This window comes from Chaetura pelagica, unplaced genomic scaffold (genome assembly GCF_000747805.2).
Source record: "Chaetura pelagica isolate M959 unplaced genomic scaffold, ChaPel_1.0 scaffold221, whole genome shotgun sequence".
Taxonomy (NCBI): domain Eukaryota; kingdom Metazoa; phylum Chordata; class Aves; order Apodiformes; family Apodidae; genus Chaetura; species Chaetura pelagica.
The window spans coordinates 10,830,785-10,852,958 of record NW_009952533.1 but is presented as its reverse complement, the minus strand read 5'-3'; the positions used below and the strand labels follow the sequence as shown (position 1 = coordinate 10,852,958).

The following is a 22,174-nucleotide window of genomic DNA, read 5'->3' as shown; positions in this document are numbered from 1 at the left end:
AGTAAAAAACAAAATAGTAGATTCCTTTCACGAGAAAATGGTTAGAAACATGAATGTATTAGGCAAATGAAAATAACGTACATCTTAACAAATAAAAATAAAGGGCTTCCAATGTCTAAATTGTGAAGTTGTAAAGGGGAGGACGTGGCATGAACCATCCCCATAAGTGTTTGCCTCGTATTGCTGACTTGCTTTGTGATGATACTTAGTATTTCTGGTTCAGTATGAAGACACTTTATGGAGATGCACAACAAAATACTTCACCTGCAGGTGTGCCAGAGACTTCATAGTGTATTTTTTTTTTCTTGTGCGTTTTTAAAAAACCTGAAGATTAGAAGAATATCTGCCAGCCTTTTGTAGAGATGAGGTGGCTGTGGAAGGAAGTGAAAGTATTCAAGATCATCTTGCTCTCCTATGAATTATTTAGATTCTGAAGCTGCCTCAGATCTGCTTAAGACCAGGTGGATATAGGCATATGAATAGAACGATAAATCTTAACATTTGAAAACATGGGATTCCCAAGCATGTTATTGTTATGCAGGCAATAGTAGGAACATTCCTAGTGCAATTTTGTAACTGGTGTACTAAATGGAAGATTCATATCCTATTCTTCTTTAAGATGCTCTTGGATGGAGAGTAGTTGGGAAATGTCCGTTGAGCTTTATGTACAGTGCTACTTCAGGATATTTTCAGGAAAGAGATTTTACATTATAAACTATTTCTTTTCAAATCTGTCATTATTCTGTCCTCCTCCAACATATATTTTCATCTACAATGATTTAGTTTTGCCATATGGAGTCTGTGGTCCAAGTTAGGGCAAGGTAGACTCTATGGTAGCCATGGGCCATGCTATCCAAGTGCTTTCTTGGGATAGAAGAGACTTAAGTTTCAATTAATGTTTTGGGTAATGCTTATTATTATCACTCAGTAGAATAATCTGTCAGAGGAAGAATTTCAATGTATCCTCCAAAAGTGTCTAGCAGTCCAGAAGCATAAGGGCATTTACCAGGCACATAGAAGAGTGCAGTTTTGAAAGAAATTAAGCTCTCAATGTTTAAAAACAACATCGGGATTCATCCGTGTTGTCCTCAATTGCAGTTTTCGTCTTTGGTTGTTACATACGAACACAGTTGTTTTCTGTAAGGTCCTGGGGATAAAGTTCAGGACTTTGGCATTCTCCTGCATTGCGAGGCACTTGATGTCAATACTGTGAGCTGTTTGGCTAGTGGTCAGTAGAATTAACTCTAGAGAAACTGAATTAAAGTCCTGGAAGATGTGGGAGGACACTAGCTGTGGAATCCAAGCTCCTTAAACACAGTTCTTTGGTGCTTGGATTTGACATACTATCTTGTCAGCAAGTCTTCTTCTAACAAAGCAGAAGGTTAAATTATCAAATCTGTTGTCTAGGTCACTTGGATGCTCCATTATACTTGTTATGGCTGTTGTTTTTTTATAAACACTGTGTAGCTTCTTTTCTCCCTGAGTGGCCATTTTTTCTCCATCTCTGAGGATTTCACTTTGGGTGTTGAAAAAGGATATTGACAGCTTTCGTTCTTGGTATATGTCACTAAGCAGAGTACTTGAAATAATCACAAATTGATTAGTTTTGCCGCTTGCTTCATTGAACTATGTTATACATTCTAAGTGTTTGAAACTGGAGATAAGTTTGGTAGATAACTGTCTGAAGTGCAATTGTGATAAGATTGAAATAAATGGAAACAGCTGGGAAAACCTTTCCTTTGAACTGGATTATGTTGAAATTACATTTTAAATTAGCTGCTTGTTTTGTTTTTTTCTTTGAATTAAGCAATATGTAGATTCTGTCTCTCCTGAAATACGTTATTGTAATTTATTCTGTGTGAAACTCCAAGAAAACGTGAAATTTTCCAGTTGGAACTTTAGTCCTACTTTGATTTCTGTTGCTTTCTAAATTGTTTGAAAGTTTAATTACCTATAATGGTCTGCAATATTTAATCTGTTGAATCCCGTGGAATTGCTTGGAGAGCATTCTAACATGTTTAAATAGGAGCTTCTTTCAAACTCCTGTTATTCTTCCTGATAATTGCTCAGGTTCACACTTCTCAGATCCTACTACAGTTTGCTACACCAAAAATGTATTTGAAATCTTGTTTCTCATAGATGTAATTGTTGGCTTCAGGAATAATATGCTTTTATTACTATTAGTGTGGACTACAGACAGGGAGTTTAAAACATCTGTGTCCATCAATTGCTAATTTAAAAAATAATAATTCTGATAGAATATTGTTTCTTGTGTGAGGCTATGAAGTGGAGTATGTTGACAGTTTGCTTAGTAGATATTAAGCAAAGAAGTTTATAACTTAAACTTTTGCTTGTGTGGAAATAGGTTGGAATGTGTATGGAATAATTACCAATACCACATGAATTATAAGTGAACTTTTCTTGACTTAATGATGCAATAAGCATTTTATAATTACATCCTGACAGGTAGCGGTCACAGTAGTTAAAATCTGTGAGCTAGTACTTTGGGTTTATCTCCTATGTCTTTCCATAATACTTAGTCTAGGAGGATATTTTAAAGGTTTGTTCATTCCCCAGTTTGGAGATTAAATGTATAATACAGGATTTTAAGATGAGCAAAAACTATGATGTCTTGCACGTAGTATATAGAAAAAATCTGAAGTTACACTTTTATTAAATGGGGTTGATGTTTCTGCATATTAGATACAAATAACTGTCAAAGTGATAGAAATGGCTTTGTTACAAACCTTGTTTTATCTAGGCCTACTTTTGACCCACTGGGAAATGCCCTCTTCAATTTAAAGCCACTGTATTTTGAAGTGTTCCACAAAAGCAGACTGTATCAGCTAAAGCTGCAAACTGGGAAAAGTAGTGCAAAAGAACCAGTGTTTTGTGGTTTATACTACACAGTTGTTTTGTGGAAAGTAATTGTGAGCTTTGAGTTTTGAACAAAATTGAAAAAAGACATTCATGTAAATAAATTGGGGTATGTGTGCTATATATGAGACTAAGAAGGTGTGGAGAGAGGTACAAGTGGATATGTATAGTAAAGGGATGATATTTTGGTGTGGACTGATGTGAACTGTTATTTCTTGGGACAATACATTTGGCAAAGTAAACATGGCTTGTAGAATTTTCATAGAGGAATGGACAAAAGCAGTATAAAAAACTACAGAACCGTTCTTAAAACTAGTTTGCCATACTGGAGTGGAGAGAGCGAAACTGTTTGTCTTACTGAAACGTATTTGTTGCCTACAGTGAAGTTCTGGGGGAAAAGGAGGATTTTTCCTCCCTGATTTTCTTTTTTTTTTAAAGTACAATCTTTTGTGGTTGTTCTGTAGAGTTTTCAGATAATAAACGTTCTTACTAAGATGAGTTCTCTTATGAAATGAAAATTGCATGAACCTGATCAGGAATCCAGGACATGGTGTTGGTGTGAGTTTAATGGAAAACATGTCTGCTACAGCTAAAAATACTAGCCTTTAAAACTGTGTTGCTGAGAATTTTCATTATTAATGTATGCAGTTTTATGTTTAGGGAGGAGATTGGATTGTCTAATGTAAATGTGAACCTTGGGGGTGTGATAGGGGAGCAGGACAGCATCATTTCTATGAATGTACACTGCTGCAGATGTTCAAAAGTAAGGGAACATAATTTAGCTACAGAAGCAAGACTTTTCTGAAGAAAAAAGGCATCCTGTTGCTTCACCAGCACACTAGGACTTAAAAAAACACCACCATTTAAGGTGAGTTTTGTGCAGTGAGAGCACACCCTGTGGCTTGGCAGTCTAGTCAGAAGGATGTTACCATGCTGACTTTATAACTAGATCTTTGAACAATATTCTCATGGGTGGTAAATGCAAAACAAAGTAATATCAACTGGCACTTAATTCTGTGAGCTCCCTGCTGATGAGGCTTTGCACTGAAATGGAACTCTTCCTGACAGGAAGTCAGTGGCAAAGTGTGGAGACCTCTGAAAATAAAGTGTGCTTTAATTTGACACCCTGCTGTTTTACAGCTAGTCTGTTTAATTTGAGACTATGGAAAGGGGTTTAGTGGAGGGGAGCAGTATGAGATTATGGAAAGTTCAGTGAGCAGCAACACTTGTTACTGACTTTATACTAGTTACAAATATGTGAACATTTTTTCTCATGTTAATAAATGGAATAATGTCTCTGTTTTCAAGCAAAACTGCATAAAACCCCCATGATTGAGGGAGAAGTGCTGTTTACCCAAAGTTCTAGCTGGAGGAGGTTTGCATAGTGATGCTGTTTATTTCAATGTTTAACCTTTAGTTTTATTTATACTCATCTGTGTCTTTTTACATATATTTGCAAGTGAGAAAATATATGTCTCAGTAAAGATGTTGATTCTGTACTAATCTCTCACTCAACACGCAACTTGTTGAAGTGAAAAAAACCTCGTAATTAAGATTATGCAGCAAGCAACATGATATTGAGGTGCATGTCTGTTAGGCATACTAGTTCTCAGTCAAATTTGGTGTAGAATACTCATCTGGATATTCCAGTGCCCTCTGAGTATTTATGAATAAATTTACTTCTATTTAAAACAAAAATTGTTTCATTTTTCTTTGTGGAAAAATTACTTGGTGAGTGCAAGGGAGGATTAGCAGTGAAAGGAGCAGACAGATATTATTTATTGTGTTTATTGTAGCAACATATAGAGATGAGAATAGAGCCTGTTGTTACTGGGTACTGTGTAACAGTACCCAGTATATAATGGGTATATATACCCATGGAATAATGGATACTCAGAATATTTTAGTCTAAGGCAACAGGATGAAGAAGGGACTGTAGTATGCAAGTGGAGTGTAATGGAAAAGATACTACTTTTTCTGCCTTTTTTTCTTTTTAAATTTCTTTTATCTAAATGTTTTCTTTAAAGATTTGCATTAGGATATGATTACCCAAGGAACAGGTTTGGGTATTCCTGTCTTTTGAGTGAAGAGGTTGCATTGGTTTCATTCCCTCAAAGGGTATGATTATAGCAGGAATCTTGTTTATTGTTTACATTTGGGGGGAAAGGGGCTTTTTCATTCCAAAATAGTATTCACTGTGTATATTGTTGAGTTTTTTATTAGTGAACTTTTTTTAGTTAAAGCTTATCAGACACCAAGCAAGAAGACTGCTGCTCTTTGGTGGTGATGAATGTGGCTATGGGAGGGATCAGTCCATCACTGCTAGTGCAACTGTACAGCAGTGAGTATGCTGAGATTTTTTTGTCCTTATAATAAGTAGTCTACCTTGGAAGACAGTTTTTTGCATGCAGTAGTTTTACAAAAATTAAAATTAAAATCACAGTTAAAAAAGCACTTAATCAAGAGGCAGCTGCCTTATACTTCTGCTACTTGGTTTGTTTTCCTTTTTCCATAAAAATGATGCTGGCACAGCAACTTGATTATTTGGATCACTTCCCATTGTCTTATTTTGTCTTTTTTCCTCACTTTTGTTTTTCTGACTCACCTCTTTGGACTTATAGTTTCTTGCATCCCATTGCTGCATATTTACAGAACTGTTTGGTGTGTTGATTTCTTAATTAACATTGAAGATTTCTGTTCCTGTTCTCCCTGAAGCTACTGTCTTTCATCTCAGCTTTGAAAACAGCCAATGGTTTAAGAACCTGAAGAGGAATCTGTGGTGGAAAAGGTTTGCTGCTAGATGAACTCAAACCTGACCCCTAATTTCGTTTCATGAGGAGTCATGGCAACAGCCTGGTAGTCGGAGAGAGAAAGGGAGGGGCTGACCAGGCAAATTGCTTTCTCCATCAGTTGCTGTGTACCTGAAATCAGTGATTCACTCATTCTTTATGTTCACCCATTCTACGGTTTGTTATTGTACTGGGACCACATAGGAACAGGAGTTTAACATACTCTTAGCTATTTCATCTTACTGTGACATTTGGTTCTAGGGAGAAATTTTACTCATTGAGTCATGAGCTGTATCGGTATAAAAGGCATATAATACATGTTTTTCATATACATGTTCATACTTTTTTGCCACTAGATGCAAAAACTGTTTCTGAGTTTTGATATACAGTTTTTATTCTGTGATACTACTGATAGCATTGTATGTTTGTATACAGTGGTATTTTCATAATTTTGTATGAAATTTCTGATTGCAGACAATGGTATTTTCATGGTTTTAGAAGATCTTTCAGATTAAGCGATTGAAGTTTTCTTTTACTACTAAAATCCTTGTTTAAAGAATGCTTGATATCACCATAAATTATGACAATGGGAACCTGTGTCAAGATTTTCAGGCTGTATGTAATTGTTAAAGATTGTGTGTGCTGTAACATTTTATGTAGTGTAACTTTCATAATACTGTATATTTTAGGAAGAGATGCTTGGTTTGTAGAGAAGATAACAGTTGTCACTTTGCCTTTTATGCTATGAGATTATTTACATTGTCAGACAAAATGAGAGTTTTTTATTTAGTATTGTACTGAACAATTTAGTACTTATGTATGCAAACTAATCCAGCTCTATATGTGTATAATTTATTTGCAGAATCTATAAAAACTTATTGTAACTTTAACTCAAACTTTTAAGTATTGAAATTAAACTCTCATTATGAGGTGGTTTTAGGCATTTACCACTAACGACATAATACTGGTTTATAGGAAGCTCTGTTTACATGGAATACTCCAAATGGTTAAACAGCAGGGGAGTCTTCTGCTTTTAGTTAAAAAACTGCTGTTTCTGTATGGCTTATTTACTACTTCTTTAATTCTTAATGTAGTGTGCTGTGGAATTGAGCATGCAAAAGTCAGCAAAGAGTTCTGTTTTCTACGTCTAAGGTTATTACTTGCTGTACAATAATAAAGACACTGTTTTATTGGGTTAGTTGTAATTAACTTCAGCACTAGGCATTGATATAAATCATTCCTAATCTGTTTTCTTTACATTTTCATTCTTTTAAACTGGTTTAACATAGCTTCTTTCTGTTGTTCTTTTACATAAGGACCAGGGTTGTAATTGCTTTTTTGAATTAGGCTGTCGGAAGCTAATGTGCATGTTGATCCAAGAATTGATTAAGGAACACTAATGAATTTCATATAGCACTTTTAAAAGATTTGTAATAAATACTCTATAGCAGTGTTCTGTTATGGCATTAGAATTCAATACAATATTGTCATGCTGTACAACTGGAGAAATATTTCAGTAAAAGAAACTTTGATTCCGTTTCATAGTTAAAATAGTCAAGTGTTGTGGTTCTGAGTACAAAAAAGTGTTCCAACTCTTACCCAAAGTATATTTTATGAAAGTAACTATTGTTATTTTACTCTTTATTTCTGTGTTTTATCAAAGGGAAAATGCGGAACCACTTCTGGTTTTCCTTTCTTTTTCTGCTCAGTGCTGGTATTTGATACTATCAAGGCCATGTGCTGTTTTGACTGACTTATCAATGCACTAGTGAACTGCAGCATTTTCAGTAGTTTGTTAACAGCATAGGTTTGAAACAAGAATGTTAAGTGTTCTTTTCAGTAATTTTTACAACACTGAATGTGTTTGCTTCTTGAATTTCTTGTAGTTTTCATGGGTAGATAGTCACACATGCACGATCTCAGCCCGCCTTTATTCATTAGTTAGTTGGTTATGAGTGTGTTTGGAATATTTTCCCACAGCATTGTGCTTGGTGTTATACCTCCATTTGAGCAACTACCTCATCTACTTAATTTTTACACATCTTTCCTCTAGGAGGCTCATTAAAATTTTCAATACAAAGATTCTAGTTATGTATTGTCAGTAGCTGTTTGTTTTTTGTTTTTTTTGACAAAAAGCAATGTCTTTTTAATGGAATGCAAGCAGTAAATACTTTTTATTGTAACTGGGTGTGTTTGATAGTTTGAAAGTCTTATAAAAATAATTAGCTCTTTTATATAGTTCTAATGGCAGCCTTGTGAGTTTCCCCTGGAGCAGTCTCTAATGAACAGGCCTTGATTTTTCCAGTTGGGCTTTTAAATTCCCTGAGGACTTGACTTCAGACCTTGAAGGGCAGCAGCTGCCATTTGTCTTAAAGCTGGAGTTGCCAAACAGACAGACCACGTACTAATAGGACACATTTGTGCAGCCTGAGTATGTGGAACCCCAATAGAGGCCTAATGATGATCATCTGTTGAGAGCTTGTAGCTGGCTACAGGGTTAGAGTAACTTTTATCACCCTTATTGAAATCAAAACCAATGTATTGATTAGTGCAATAGCTTGACTTGTTACACAGATGCCATATTAAAGCTTTCATAGACAAGTCCTTTTTTTTTTTTTGTGGGAATAGCATCAATTGTTTAAATTTCAATAAATTCAAGCCTGTTTGATAAGTTTTCCCTCTCAAAAGATGTTCTGAATTATTGGGTAGCATTAAATATTTTTGCAAGTGCTCTCTTTTCTCCGTGTCAAGATTCAGCAACAGTGATGTTCTTATGTAGAGAGAGAACCATCAATATAATTATTGAATTATGTTTTTCTCAATCTATTTCTGATAGTTTTTCCATTATTGATTTATTGTTTTTAAATTTTATTTTAGCATCCAGGTATGACTTGTATACGTACTGAATAGTATAATTTCCAAATGTGTGTTCAGTTACTCTTGTATTAAAAATGGTTGCATCCTTGCAATTTTTTTTGTTTTGTACACTATTTAGCACTTGCTTTTTTTGATACAAAATTGCTACATAGAGTTTCTAGGTATAATTTTCCATAATTCCATGTTGGCTTTAATTTCTTTCAATGGAGCCGTGTGGATTAAAATAATTTAAACGTGCTTCAACTCTTTAGAAGTAATTTATGTTTGCAGATATTCCGCTTAACGTGCATGCTAACTTCTTTTTAATTATAAAGAGCCCAGCTGAGATATAATCTACTTTTCACTATATGTTCTTTATTGCTGAGTTTATTCAAGCCTCTAGTGGATGTGGTGCTGAGAGAGTGCTGACACCAAGTGCAAACACTGCTGAAAAGTTCTTGATAGTTTACTTTAGGCACTTAAAGATTAGTATATCTCTCTATGAACAAGTTTTTCATGCAGATTTGACCTTTACTCTAGGATATAATATGTCTCTTAGTTATATGTTAACACATTTTCCCACCCTGCTCCTTAGTGCTCCATTCTCAGTTGTCAGTACCGAAGTCATCCTTCTCCTTTGTTTCATAGCCAAAATAAATTGTTAAAACTCCACCAGCTTTATGGAAAGGATGGATTAGCAAAGAATTTGCTCTTTTTTACTTGCTTATGAGTGTGCATTTCAAATGTTAGATACAATTCTTAATTATGGAATATGTTAAGCTTATTAGAAGGATATTTTTTTAGGGTTCTGATAAAAATTAATGATTAAGGAGTATGCATGAAGATATATATGTCTGAAGCAAAGTAGTAATGCAGTTGCTACACTTGAAAATAAAGCAGTTTTCATCTATTAGGAGTGTTTTAAATATTCTGTTAAAGATTCATGTGTAATTGTTTAGCTGTCAGTCCAATTGATGGATTGATCTTGCAAATGTTTTATATAGCTTGATGAATATATATATATTTTGGTTAATTGTTTGAAATGGGATTGTATTTCTTTCCTTTAAGTGTACAGGTGAGGAGGGGTATGCTAATTTTCTGTCTAAGGGCAAGCACTTCAAATTGCAAACCAACAAAAAAGTTAATAAAAAAATTTCTTGCCATTTACTTCAGTGATTAGAGTTTAGGAATGGCCACATTGGGTTACATAAAGGCTCAACCTTCTTATTGTTGTATCTCCAACTATAGACACAAAGAGGTGCTCAAGAAAAACGGAGTAGTGCAAGCAAGCATGATACTCTTCTGCTATCCAGCTATTTTCAGCTCACTGTATTTTCTGAATTGGATGTAGTTTCTGTGTATTTAGTCAATATCAAGGTATTTTCCTTCTGTGTGCTAGTGCAGTCTGCTCTTGATCCTGTTGTACTTTCAGTCACCACAACATCCTTTGGTTCTAGTGATCTGCAATGGACTGTGTAAAAAATTACCTTAATTTCTTTGTTTTGAAGCTGACTCCTGTTAGCTGCTATTTGTAGAAAAAGCTTTTGGATAGGCCTGTTTGGGTAAAGAAGTTTCTGAAGGATTAGATCTAAGCGAGAATATTCAGAATGAGTAGGGAAGCCAACAACAAATGGAAGAAAATGACTGATAATAGAGTTGACTCTGAAAAATTCAAGTTCACTGCAGAATGTTTCAAGAACTCCACTTATCTGATGGTGCCATATGATTAGAGACAAACCTTATTTTTAAGAAAGGAACTAGGAGGATCAAATAGTACAGAGGACTTTTCAAATGCATTTAAGACTGAGATAACTATACATGTGCATATGTAGCTGCAATTAAAATTTAAAAAAAAAAAAAAGAAAGAAAAGAAAAGACCTAGAATTACTAAAGATTGTTTGACTAGACTAATCTCATTGCTGGTTGTGGTCTAATGCATGTTGTGGGCTTTGGCCAAAATATATTTCCTAGACTAAGGAAATGTGGAATTTGTGTGGGTTTTATTAGAACATTTGCTACTGTTGTACAGTTGATCATTAGTTAGAACTAATTTAAAAATCCACTGTAAAATTGATTTTAAAAAAACCCCAAACCCTTATTTAAATGGGATAGCAGTAGGTCATGTTATAAACCTTGAGGGAGATTATTAGTTTCTGAAAGAAGGATTTCAGACCAGTATTATTTAATCTTTTCATTTAATGACCCTTGTGCACTCAGTAAAAAAAATGTGTTAATGAAACTTGTTGATGATATGAAATTGGTGCTGTAGAGGACTGGGATACAATTTTGCTTATGGCTGAGTTGTGCTGTAGCTACAGGAAATGTGTTATTCCATACAGAAAATTTTAAAATTCAGATGAGGTTTGAAGCACCTCAAGTATAAGATATAGTACTTGAAAGACACAGTACTTTCATTTTATTTACAGTATATTTACGGAAGTGTTTGCAGATTCCCTTAGGAACTAGGTGAAACAATAATAAGCTAGGGAAGTTCCACATCAGACAAAGTATTTGAATAAAATCTGATTTCATATTTGTCTCACTGTAATGCTTGTTTTACATTGTAGCTATTTGTGATAGTGTTTAGTGCTTCTAGGTTTTTCCCTGCTTTATTATTAAGTGTACAGTGACCAGAAGCATTAAAAATAGGTTATGTCTCTCAGTTACTAAACATTTATAGCCATAGGAAATGGTGGTCAATTAAGTACAGCTTAGAACAGGTATGAAATTATTGACTTTGTTGATCTTCCCTTACAGTCCTTCCTTAGGAAAGTGCTGAAATGTGTCTTGTAGTTATTTAGCTGCATTAGTGGTTGAGTCTGAGGCTTTTAACGTGTTTTTTTTCCTTAATACCTTTGGGAGATTGATAACTAAGATGTTGATATAATAATGCAATATGCATACTGAGTGTAATTGTTTGAGAGAGAACATATACTGTGGGGAAATATTGAATGGATCATGAAAGATGATGACCATTAGTCTTTTCTTTCAACTATTAAAGCTAGCTTTAGGGTGTGTTCAGCTGTGATTTATGAAATTGTTTAGACTAACGCCTTCTTTGATGATGTCTGATGTAGAGAAAAATGCTGAAAAATCTCATGATGAATGAACTTTCTTTCCACTTTTGGCAACCTCTATCTTCACCAATTAAATTTTCAAGTATTGTACTGAGCTCTCTTAAAGAGCAGAGCAACAGATGGACAGTGTCATAAAGAGAAAAAAAAAAAAGCTTTTTTAAGTTTTTTTTTTTAACATGTTTAAGCTAACAGAGAATATTTCAGTTATCATCATATGAAGCTAAATATTTAGAACTTAATATTACATTTTAAAAAAACCTTATGAGGATTAGTTCCATATGCTATTTTGTTTAGAATATTAGCAGTTAAAGGGCTTTTTTTAAAATAAGGATAAATGCTTCCTAAAGCTGTTTCATACACTTTACACACTAACTAGAAGCTGTGTAATGGAGGCCATAAGAAAGCAATAGGGAAAACTGGTGGAAGGATGATGAGCTAAATATTAGTAAGATATATGTAGCAATAAGGACCAGTGATACTGTATGATGTAGTCTCAAAAAAATCCCACCACACCCCAAAACTCAAAAGCCATCGTATGTCATAATATGTAAATGGACCTTAGCTGGCTCTTAAAATGTTGCTTGCATATTAATATATATAGAGTAGTTATGTAAAAAATAATGAAATAGATTTATATTTCATGATTAATAATACATCACAAATTCATTATTCTGCTCTTAATTCTGACTACTTGAAAATTGTAATACGTTGTTGCAACTTAAGGTAAAAAATATGGTTGGTCTAGAACTTAATCAAGCCTTTAGAGTTATAATCTCTCCCCTGCATTTGAAATCTGGAATTATTTTTTTTTTTGGGGGGGGGGAGGAGGAGGGGCAAGGAGGCAGAATTTCAGTTGTAAAAAACCCGTTATTCTACTGGCTTTTGCATATGTTTGATCAACCCTTCATATCACTAGCTGAGAGGTAGTTCTGCAACACTGAGCAACAAGAAATGTACCCAGTTGACAGTGGGTATTAAAAACTCCTACATTCAGAAAACTAGAATTTTTAAAAGAGATATTTTCAGTTTTGCTTCTTTTGCCTGTTTTTGCTCGTGAGATTTGTTAAAAGAACCTCAGTGATAGAAGTAATGATATAAATTAATCATTAGGGTTCTTATTTTATACATCAAAGACTGAAAAATCAAGAAGGCTGATGTGGAAAAGCATATGAAACTTATGAATCTGTCTGCTGCAGATCATTATTTTGTATTAGTTTAAAAGAGCTGTAGAATTGAAGGCTAGAGATGTATTTGGCCTGTTCTATCCAAATGCCTCTGCATTTTCCCCCAAATACAAGGTTCATATGTTTAGTGCCCTAATTTTTAGCTCTGTCAACTTGCTTCTGTTAAGTCTAGGATTACAAATCTTTGTGGTTTTGTTAACCGATTCTGTTTTCTCTTCAGTTTTCAAACTGAGGAAGCAAGCCCTGGTAATAGGGTATCTTGGTTGGCTGCTTTCCAACTTGTCTTTTCTAGGGAGCAGGCGAAACCTGCCTACATTTTTAAGAGGTGTAGAATTTTGCTGTAATCCAGGGTTCAGTTGGATATAATAACTGTACTATGGGATGTTGAGGTGAGGATTATTATCAGCATGGATTTTAACTAGACTTCAAGCTATAAGATAAATTTGTGTCTAATGAACAAGCCTTGTATCAACATGGAACAGTTTGTTTCTAGCATTCTGAAGGTTCAAATAGGCAAAAAGCACTAGTGAATCAGAGTAAACTCAAAATTATTGTATAATGCAGCAAAAGATAATTATGCAGTAGTTTGTGGGATGTATTTCTATTTTCTTCTCCCCTCCACAGCATATGACTTTGCATAAATTATACTGTTCTGTTTCTTCTTGCTGGCAATGTTTCTTTCCTCATTACCATACATTTAAAGCTTTAAATGTTTGCTGATGGTGGTGTGAATTCCTAAAACTGGAAAGTGGATGACTTTCTAGCTGAAAATGTATTTTCTTTTGTTTTTACACAACTTCTTTTTTTTCCTCAGGAGTGGCAGAACTCTATACAAAAGAATGCTGGCCTTGCCTTTATTGAGCTTGTCAACGAAGGAAGGTAAGTCACAATACTTGATAGCACCTTTGCCTTAGCCAAGTTGTATGTCTTTGAACTTTTTTAAACAGAATTTTTCTTCCACCTCTTGTGTTGTTTTCTTTTGAGTTTTGTAAGCATCACATCCTTTAATACTTCAGTTCTGATACTGACCATGGGATTTTGCAGAATCTGAATGCTGTGTAGTTTAAATATTTCACTTGTGTGTCATGGATTTTCTGTTTTCCCGTCCTTGTGCACTGGATAACATTGAAGCTATAATTTGTATTCACCTAATCTCTTGAGGAGGGGAATTGATATTTGGAAGGCATTATAGCTAGGAACTGTAAGATAAGCCTCCGTCTCAAAAATTAGATTCCAGTTTGCTCATTTATTTCCTATCTATCTCATAAAACTGAAAGGAAGAGAGTCCCTTTAAGGTAGGAAAAAAAAATTAATCTGTTAGTATTACCAATTAGTTTAATGTTCTGTCTGTAACTATATATGTATATTACTGGGACTTATAGAAAAGGATGAAGCAAGTGATGGGGCCATGCCCTTTGACTTGTAATGACTATTCAGAACCATCAATATTTTCTTCATTAGGAATTGATTGTTGAGGCACACTAAGAGCAATATTTACTTTTTCTAAAGGATTTTTTTTAAAGATGTCTTAGTGAGTTAGCTAAGGAGTATGATAAGAAACACCATTTATCTAAACCTAAGTTCTGTTATTGAGTAACTTGAGATATTGAAAATCCCAATAAAAATAAATTTTACAGGGTTAGGAGAGCTACTGAATTAAAAACAAAATAACGTATCACATAAATAAAGTGCCAAATATATTTTTATCATTATAGGAATAGATACAATGGCTGTTTGAGATTTTTCTTTTAAAGTGTGTAGATGTTTTCAAGATACATAAAAATAATGACCATTTTAATGGCTGCATTTCACTTTGTGGTGAGGGAATCACCATTCTGAGGCAGAAAAAACATTTTGCTACTAGTCTTGATCCCAAGGGCCAAGGTAAAGTAACAAGGGTGTTCAGTTACAGTGTTAAGATCTAGCCTGTAGTTGTTTCCTATTATGTGAAGCTGACCTGTCTTGACCTTACTTATAAAGTGCCTGCTATAAATTTGGCCCTTGATTAATGTTTTATTAGCATAGATAACGTAGACATCCCACACACATGTAAACCACAATGTAAGGTTCGTCTGTGTAAGGCGATTATCATGAACAAATCAGTTGCTGAGACTGAGTTGTAAGTAGCAGCTACCTAGTAGTTACAGCTTGTCCAGGTCAAGCTTTCAGAGAGCATTCTATCAGTAAACTGCTTGGAATGGACTATTTTCTTTTAAAAACCTGCAGTGCCCATCACAGACAGATGGAATCACTCCCCGCACCTCCATAAACAACATCCATAACTTATAGTCTGGCCTTAGCACAGTGGTTGTCTCAGGGACAAATGATCCCTTGAAGTCTGAAAAGTGTGGTTTTGGTTAGCAGAACATATCTAACCAATTGTTACTTCAGTTAATTTCTGACTTGTAGCAGAGTTATTTTTTAAAAAAAGGGGAAGTAACTTTCATTACAGGAAAGAGGAGAGGGGATTAATTTCTTAAAAATGGCTTCTTTTATCTATCTTAATTTTCCTCCATTGCTCCTCATAAAAGCCCTTGAAGTTATTGCTGAATTGGTTATTGTGGTGTTTGTGGCTTTTAATAATTCACTGAAATGAATGAACAGTGGAATTTCTCTTTTCTTTATGCAGGTTGCATTATTTTTCTTTGACATATACTAACAGTTACACCAAAATGTTTCGGACCTTGTATTTCATTGTAGTTTTCATTGTTTATGGATGCCATGACATGAACATCTTAAAAACTCCGAAAGCTGAAATATTTTATTAAAATTTTAAAAACTCGCAATAGCTTAATGATGCAGATTTAGACTTTTAACTGCATACTTGTATAAGAATAGTAGCACTTTAAAGTTGCTTCTATTACTACCCATGGAAAGAAGACAAGGAAGTTGTATAAAGGACAGACTGATTTCAGCAAGGATGTCTGCGGGGTACCATAACATGGGGAGTATTAGAGTAAGTACAATAAAATTAAGGACTAGAAGAACTGCCTAGAATTTGTGGAGTCACAAAATTCCTATGAGTTGCCACCTTGGTGGAGGAAGTCTTGGTCATCTTATAACCTTTGAAAGTCAGGTTTTTATTCCCAATGTTTTTTACTCATTTTTTTTTTTTACTAATGATGCTAAAGGATAATCCAGTTTGAAGTGTGATTTACTGGTTTTGTTTATCAGGCAAATGAGAACTGAAAAATCATTCTGGAAGAGAAAGAGGTTTAGAAGAAGAGTCCTAAATCTCTTCTAATAGTTGATTTGAAATGTATTTGCTTTTATGTGAAAGGTATGAATGTACCTCTCTCTCTCACAGCAGTTGAAAGTTTTATGTTTAGGCTTACCATGTTTTGGCTAGGATTCCCTGGATGGAAATATGTGCAGAAAGTTTGCCTCTGGGACTCATAAGATCTACAGTGTGTGTGTGTGCTGCATTCAGAATGTGTTGGTCTGAATTTCATCATGTTCACAAGTAACTAATGTGTTACAGATATAGTTGCTTTCCAGCTATATCAGGTCCACTGCACATGTATTGCAGAATTGATTTGTTTGTGCCCAGTGAAATTTTGAAACTTGAACTGGAAAAAAAATATCTCAAAACAGGAGACTAGTATGTGAAGATACAGAACCGTAAACCTACCTAAAACTGAAATACACAACTAAAGTCTTTTGAAGGCAGGGTTACAAGCATACTAAAGGAAACCAAGTGTGTAGAAAAACAGGAACTTACAGAATGTAAGTGAAAAGCTAGAGGAGCAGGTATTGGAAAATAACCTCTTTCTGTGCATAAAAAGAAATGTCAGTTGCTACATTGCTACACTGAACATTAGTCTGTTTTTAATAAAAATGAATCAAGATTGTTCAGTTATTTAATGCCTGGTAACACTCTTAATGGTCTTTGAAACCTTGTTAAAAAGGTGCCTGTACCCACTGCTTCTCTATATACTGAGCCATCTGTGCAGCAGATACACAGTTTGTGAAACATTTTCCTTGGCCTGCTGAATTTAGGTCAGTCTAAATTTCAGCCTTTGTGCATTCCTTTCACCTTTGTGTCCTCCTTTAGGGAGAGTCTATTTTAGAACATCAATCTGAGAGCTTACTAATGGGGGAATTTGTTCACTGGAACCATCGTTTAGGTGTGATTTTGTTTGTTGTCATAACTGATTCTCTTCTTTGGAGGCTTCCCAGGTATTCGCACAAGATTCCTTTTACCCCTGAAACTAATTATGTTTCCTCCTTATGAAGTAGATGGTCAAACTATTATTTCTGAACTTAAGAAAAGATTAAAAGAAAAAAAAAGCTTCTTTTTTTACTTCCTTGTGTGTACAAATACATCTTTTGTTAGACTCTATTTGATTAGTTAGCAAACAACTCCTTTGCTCCGTGAAGGTTAAAACTCTCTCCTGTCGCTTTGATTCATTAGCACACTTTAGAGGGAAACATCTCTTATGCTAGACCTTGTTTTCTGTATCAGTCTGTGCTAACAAACGTACTCAAGCTTGAGACTAGGCATGACAGTTATTATCCCCTTTGGGGTGATAATGGGTTTGGCATGGCAGGGGTTGAGGGATCAGTCTCCTAAGCATGCTGCAGCAATTATTCTTTCCAATTTTCAGTTGAAGAGACTCTTGAATATGCTTAATTTTAATTTTCTCAAGCTAGGTTTATTAGTAATCTAAAGAATTAAGTGCTTTGTTCTATACCTGTATTTTTATATGCATGTAAATGAATGTTCAGGCAGCAGTTGCTTTGAAAAACTGTCACAAAGTTTAGTTGGAAGATTATCTCATCAAACTAGCAGAATGTATTTATAATTCCCTCTCCTTTACCTTTGCCCTTTCAAAACCCTGACGGAAACAAACAAACCAAAACTTATCTTCACAAGATTCACAAGTGTATCCAGGAGAAGCAGAACTAATGAAGTTTGTTTTCCTCATTGCTGGATTTCTGTTGTCTAATGGGGAATGAAATCTAATAAAAATTCTCTTGCCATACCAGAGGATTCTCCTATATTGGATTTTCTGTTATGACTTACAGTGCAGTTGAAAACAGCTTTTTTTTTTTTTTAAGGATATTTGAAAAGATTTTGGTCCTTTATTGGATAAAAAGCTTGTATAAAATAAATGATTTTGAGAATCTAGCCTTCTATTAAAAAAAAGTGTTGAAATGATCCAATGAATTCAAAAGATACTGGGAGATGGTGGAAGGCAAACAGCATGCAAATCTAATATCCTTAGCAAGTAAAAATTCCACCAGAGAACCAAAAAAAGCCCAGCAGCTCTCCAGAAATATCTAGATGTAACTGGTATTATTCTCCCAATGCATAACCTCCAGTAGTATTAATGGAATGCTGTAATCATCTGTATTTATACAATTTGAGGTTTGTTTTTTTAAAAAAGGAATGGTATTAAGAAAACTTAAATGTATGTCACGTGCTGTTCCTTTTCTTAAGTTGTATCTATTACTTTTGACTGGTTATAGATGCAAATATTTTTTTAATATCAAAATAGCTGGCAAACTAGTTGGTCAATTATTTGCACACTTTCCTAAAGGAAAATAGGGGACAGATGTAAGCTGCTCCATTCAATTGTCTTTAACTTGCAGTAGTGCAGTCACTCTCAAGGAATAAATGTTAGAGGATGTGTTGCCATAGGAGCAACTACTGTGATGGAAAATAGTTAGAAAAATACAGCTATTCATGAAAAAAAAAAAAAGGTTGATAACTGACAGATTTACACTTTCTGCATAACTGACCAAAAAAGCTTAGGGAAAAAAACCTGACAAATGTAGTCACATCTCAACTAGAATTGATTAGTACCAATCAGCTCCTCTTATTGCAGCCTTCTTGCCCTGAAATTCTGATAATGCAGAACCTGCACCTTCACCTTGATTTGTAAGAGAAAACAAGTGTTTTCCATATTTCTTGCTTTCTTATTTTTAGCAACACATTCTGTTTAAGTGGTAGTGGCTTTTTTTGGTGATTTTTTTTCAAAGTTTTTATGTTATTGTTTTGGTTTCATAGCAGAAGTTGCTTTGTTAATGTGTAAATTTTAACTACAGAAGATCATTAGGCTAGACTTTAAACAGCATTGTAAATCTGCTGAAAATTAGAAATTGTAGCCTGGATGTGTTGCAGAGTTGGCTAAGTGACTTGAGGTGGGGTACCTGACACTACATGATTTTTGTGTGTGTGTGTACACTAAGGTATAGTGTGACATGCACAACCCTTTTTAAAACAGTTTTTTTATTTCACAGAGTTTTGTTTGATCATCTGCGTGGATTTAAATGGCATCTTTTTGTGTAACTGGAAACATATGATCTTTGCTGCAACTTAATGACTAAGCAGAAGCTTTTTGGGAGAGCAATGTTTTAATAATTAAAAAATTCAAGTCAGCTTTTACTATTGGAGATTCTAGTAACTTTGGAGGGCAGGAGTGTGACAAATGTAGGTTTTGATTGTGAGAATGTCATTAATTTACCTAAAAGCAAAATAACAAAACACTTCTGAGTGGCTGTGAATTCTCAAAAGTTTTTTATGTAGAAAGTTTGTAGTAATATCTGCTTTTAAAAATTAAATTAATGCAAAAGTCCAAAGAAGACATTTATACTGCGATCTGTATACATATATTGCAATATTGCTACTGGATCCAAAATTTTCAGAAACCATGTGTTGTACTACCATGCAGTGTCTCTCAGAATTTGAACACAGCTTCATATCAGTTTTCACTAGCCTTTGGTATGTCCTTAAGTGGCTATCCTAGACAGAAAAGATTGGATTGGTGTGTCCCCTCCTAGGTGTCCTTTTAGAGTGCTGTTAAGTTTTATGCTATCCTGTGTCCAAGTCAGCATTGTGGTGAGTCTGCAAGATTTTTTTGGCGGTTGTTTTTATTTTTTTTCTTTCCTCTCCTATTTTAAGGGAGTAAATGTGTTCAAACTGCAGTCCTTAGGACCTTATGGACTTGTCTGGATTTTTTTTTAAGATTGAGTAGCGTTAACTATAAAGTATCAGCGTTCCACAAAGCAGTTGTAAAATTCCTTGCAGCACTAATTCCAACACTTAGCATATTGTGCAGTCAGATCCCATAAAAGACAGCATGGATCCATGTAGAATGTTTCTCCTTTTGAAGTAATAGAATCTCTTATATGCTGTGTTTATGAGGAGTGCACCTAGGAAAGCTTACCTTCATCCTCTTTTCTTGGCTATCTCAGAGTTCTCTGTTGTGGTAGCATCTGTAACATACATAATCCCTCCATGTAGTACTTTGAGATATTTATGCCTAAACAGCTGTTGTGTCACCTGTAAATCTTTTACCACATTTTGGCTAAAATTGGTAATTGTAGGACTTCAGTAATGCTAACCTAGAATTTATCCATCTCTCACTTTCTTCACTTGCACATATTTTTCTGTTCCGTATTTTCCCCTTTTACCTTCTCCTTTTTGCTTGTTGTAAGGATAATCTTGATGTTTTACTTGATCGTCTAAGTATTCAGCAGCCAGAAATTGGAGTAAGAAGATTTCTTGCTCTGTGTTGCATAGTTTTATTTTCCAGTGTAACAGTAAAAGTCAGAATATCTCATATATTTGACTGGAATTCCTTCTCTCAGTGGTTTAGCACTTCATTCCTGACCCAGCAAAGTATGCAAGTATATATTTAACTTCCAGCATGGAATCCATCCCCTTGCTTGTTTTTACTGGGTTGTTCATCTTTTCAAAATTAATCACATGTTTTAAAATATTTAGTAGTCTGGGAAGAAAGTGCTTAGGCAAAGGGAGAGAGAAGTCTATTTGAGACCTGGAATCTCATGTGTGCTGAAAGCAGAAGAGGACTTGGTACCCCAAGTCTTTACCCCCCGTAGGCATTATGTTCTAAATTCTACAAAACATTTACGTCCATGGTGAATCCACATTCTTTTTGGTGTTTAAGATCAGGAAAAAATGTTAATTCGATAACTTGTCATAAATCAAGCCAAACCAGAAGGCAATATATCAGGGAAGGAGGAGTGTAAATCACCACATTCAACAGCATTTTGGTGTTTAATAACACTGAAGAAACCAAACAAATATGTGCAGTAGTAGTATAGGGCAAACATGGTCCATGCATCTGCATACAGAGATTATGAAGCACAGGCAGGAAGGGAATTATTAGACTTTAGTTTTTCTTTCAGCTTGGGTGTGCATACTCAAAAAAGAGAAGAAATTACATTAATCTCTTTGTTTAGTCAAACAAATGAAAAACTGTCCATTTGCTGGGAAAAATATTTATAGATGTTTTGGGTAGACTTTTTATTTACCAGAAAAAGAACAAATGTGATCTAATTGCTGGAAAAAACCCAACAAAACAGGATAAAAGGAAACTAGATGGAGTTGTGGTTGTGGTTTTTTTGGTTTTTTTTTCACTTGTGTGTATTTTTTAATTGACACTACCTTATTTATAAAACTGCTTTATAGGGTAACATAGTGTAAATCATGTTCAATTCTTAAAATAAATTTTGGGTGTCTTTCTGGAATCTGTGCTGTAGCTCGAACAGAAGGTACAGACTTGATGGAGGAAATTAAATTATTTTGGGGAAAACATGCATAATCAGTTTGGGTTGGAGCAGGTACCAGAAGGGACCATTATGATCCTTTAAATCCATGAAGTGTACTTGCTGCCTTTCTGAGGAAAATCAGATTTTCTGAACATTTTTCTTTAGAAGAAATCATTTGCCTCTCATGAATTTACCTGATACAGTTAATGCAGTTTAAAACCAGTCACATATATACAAAATGTGTTGTACGTAGGTTGGAGTTGAACCAAAGCTTTTGCAAGAGTCAGATTCTTGTCCTTGCCTCAGCAGTGCTCTGCTCAGCTGGAAACAGTTGCTTCTATTGCAAACAGTGAGCTACACAACAAATTTCTGTTCAATGTTTTGTTTGCCTGAAATGGAAAAGTAGCAGCTGCCAAGGCTCTAGTGTTTAGAAGCAGATGATTAATTTTCATTTTGTAGATAGAAGCAGAGGTGTGTTCATTTATGGAGATGCTGAGAGTTTGTAGTTGCCTTTGATTTTTAATGTTGGCTCTGTTGCATCATGCCATCATTACATTTATGTACAGATATATATTTAGTTTGCTAAGTTTCCTACCTAATGAGGTAGGTTAGAAATAGAAATCTGAGTGGTGTGCAATGTATGTGTTCTCAAAAAAAATCCAAATTCACCTAGATAATGACACAACCTGAATTGTATGTATGCATAAAGATTAACTGTATACAGTGTTTGGAAAAGGTGGCTGGATAGAAAGATTAAAATTTCAATTTCTTGAATATAAATAATGAACACAGCTGTCCTATGGTTTGACCAGTAAATTATTTCCTATAGGCTTCGTTTCTATTAGTAAATAATTTTCATCCTCACCTGCTG

The 22,174-nt window shown here is 34.6% G+C and overlaps 1 protein-coding gene across 1 annotated transcript in view; it reads left to right on the top strand.

The window, feature by feature from the left end:
* LRBA (LPS-responsive vesicle trafficking, beach and anchor containing) overlaps positions 1-22,174 on the top strand; it is a 408,793-nt gene that overhangs the window by 117,955 nt on the left and 268,664 nt on the right. Inside the window, exon 34 of the mRNA XM_010009006.1 lies at positions 13,598-13,662. Coding sequence (XP_010007308.1) covers positions 13,598-13,662 — 65 coding nt within the window. The remainder of the gene's footprint in view (positions 1-13,597; positions 13,663-22,174) is intronic.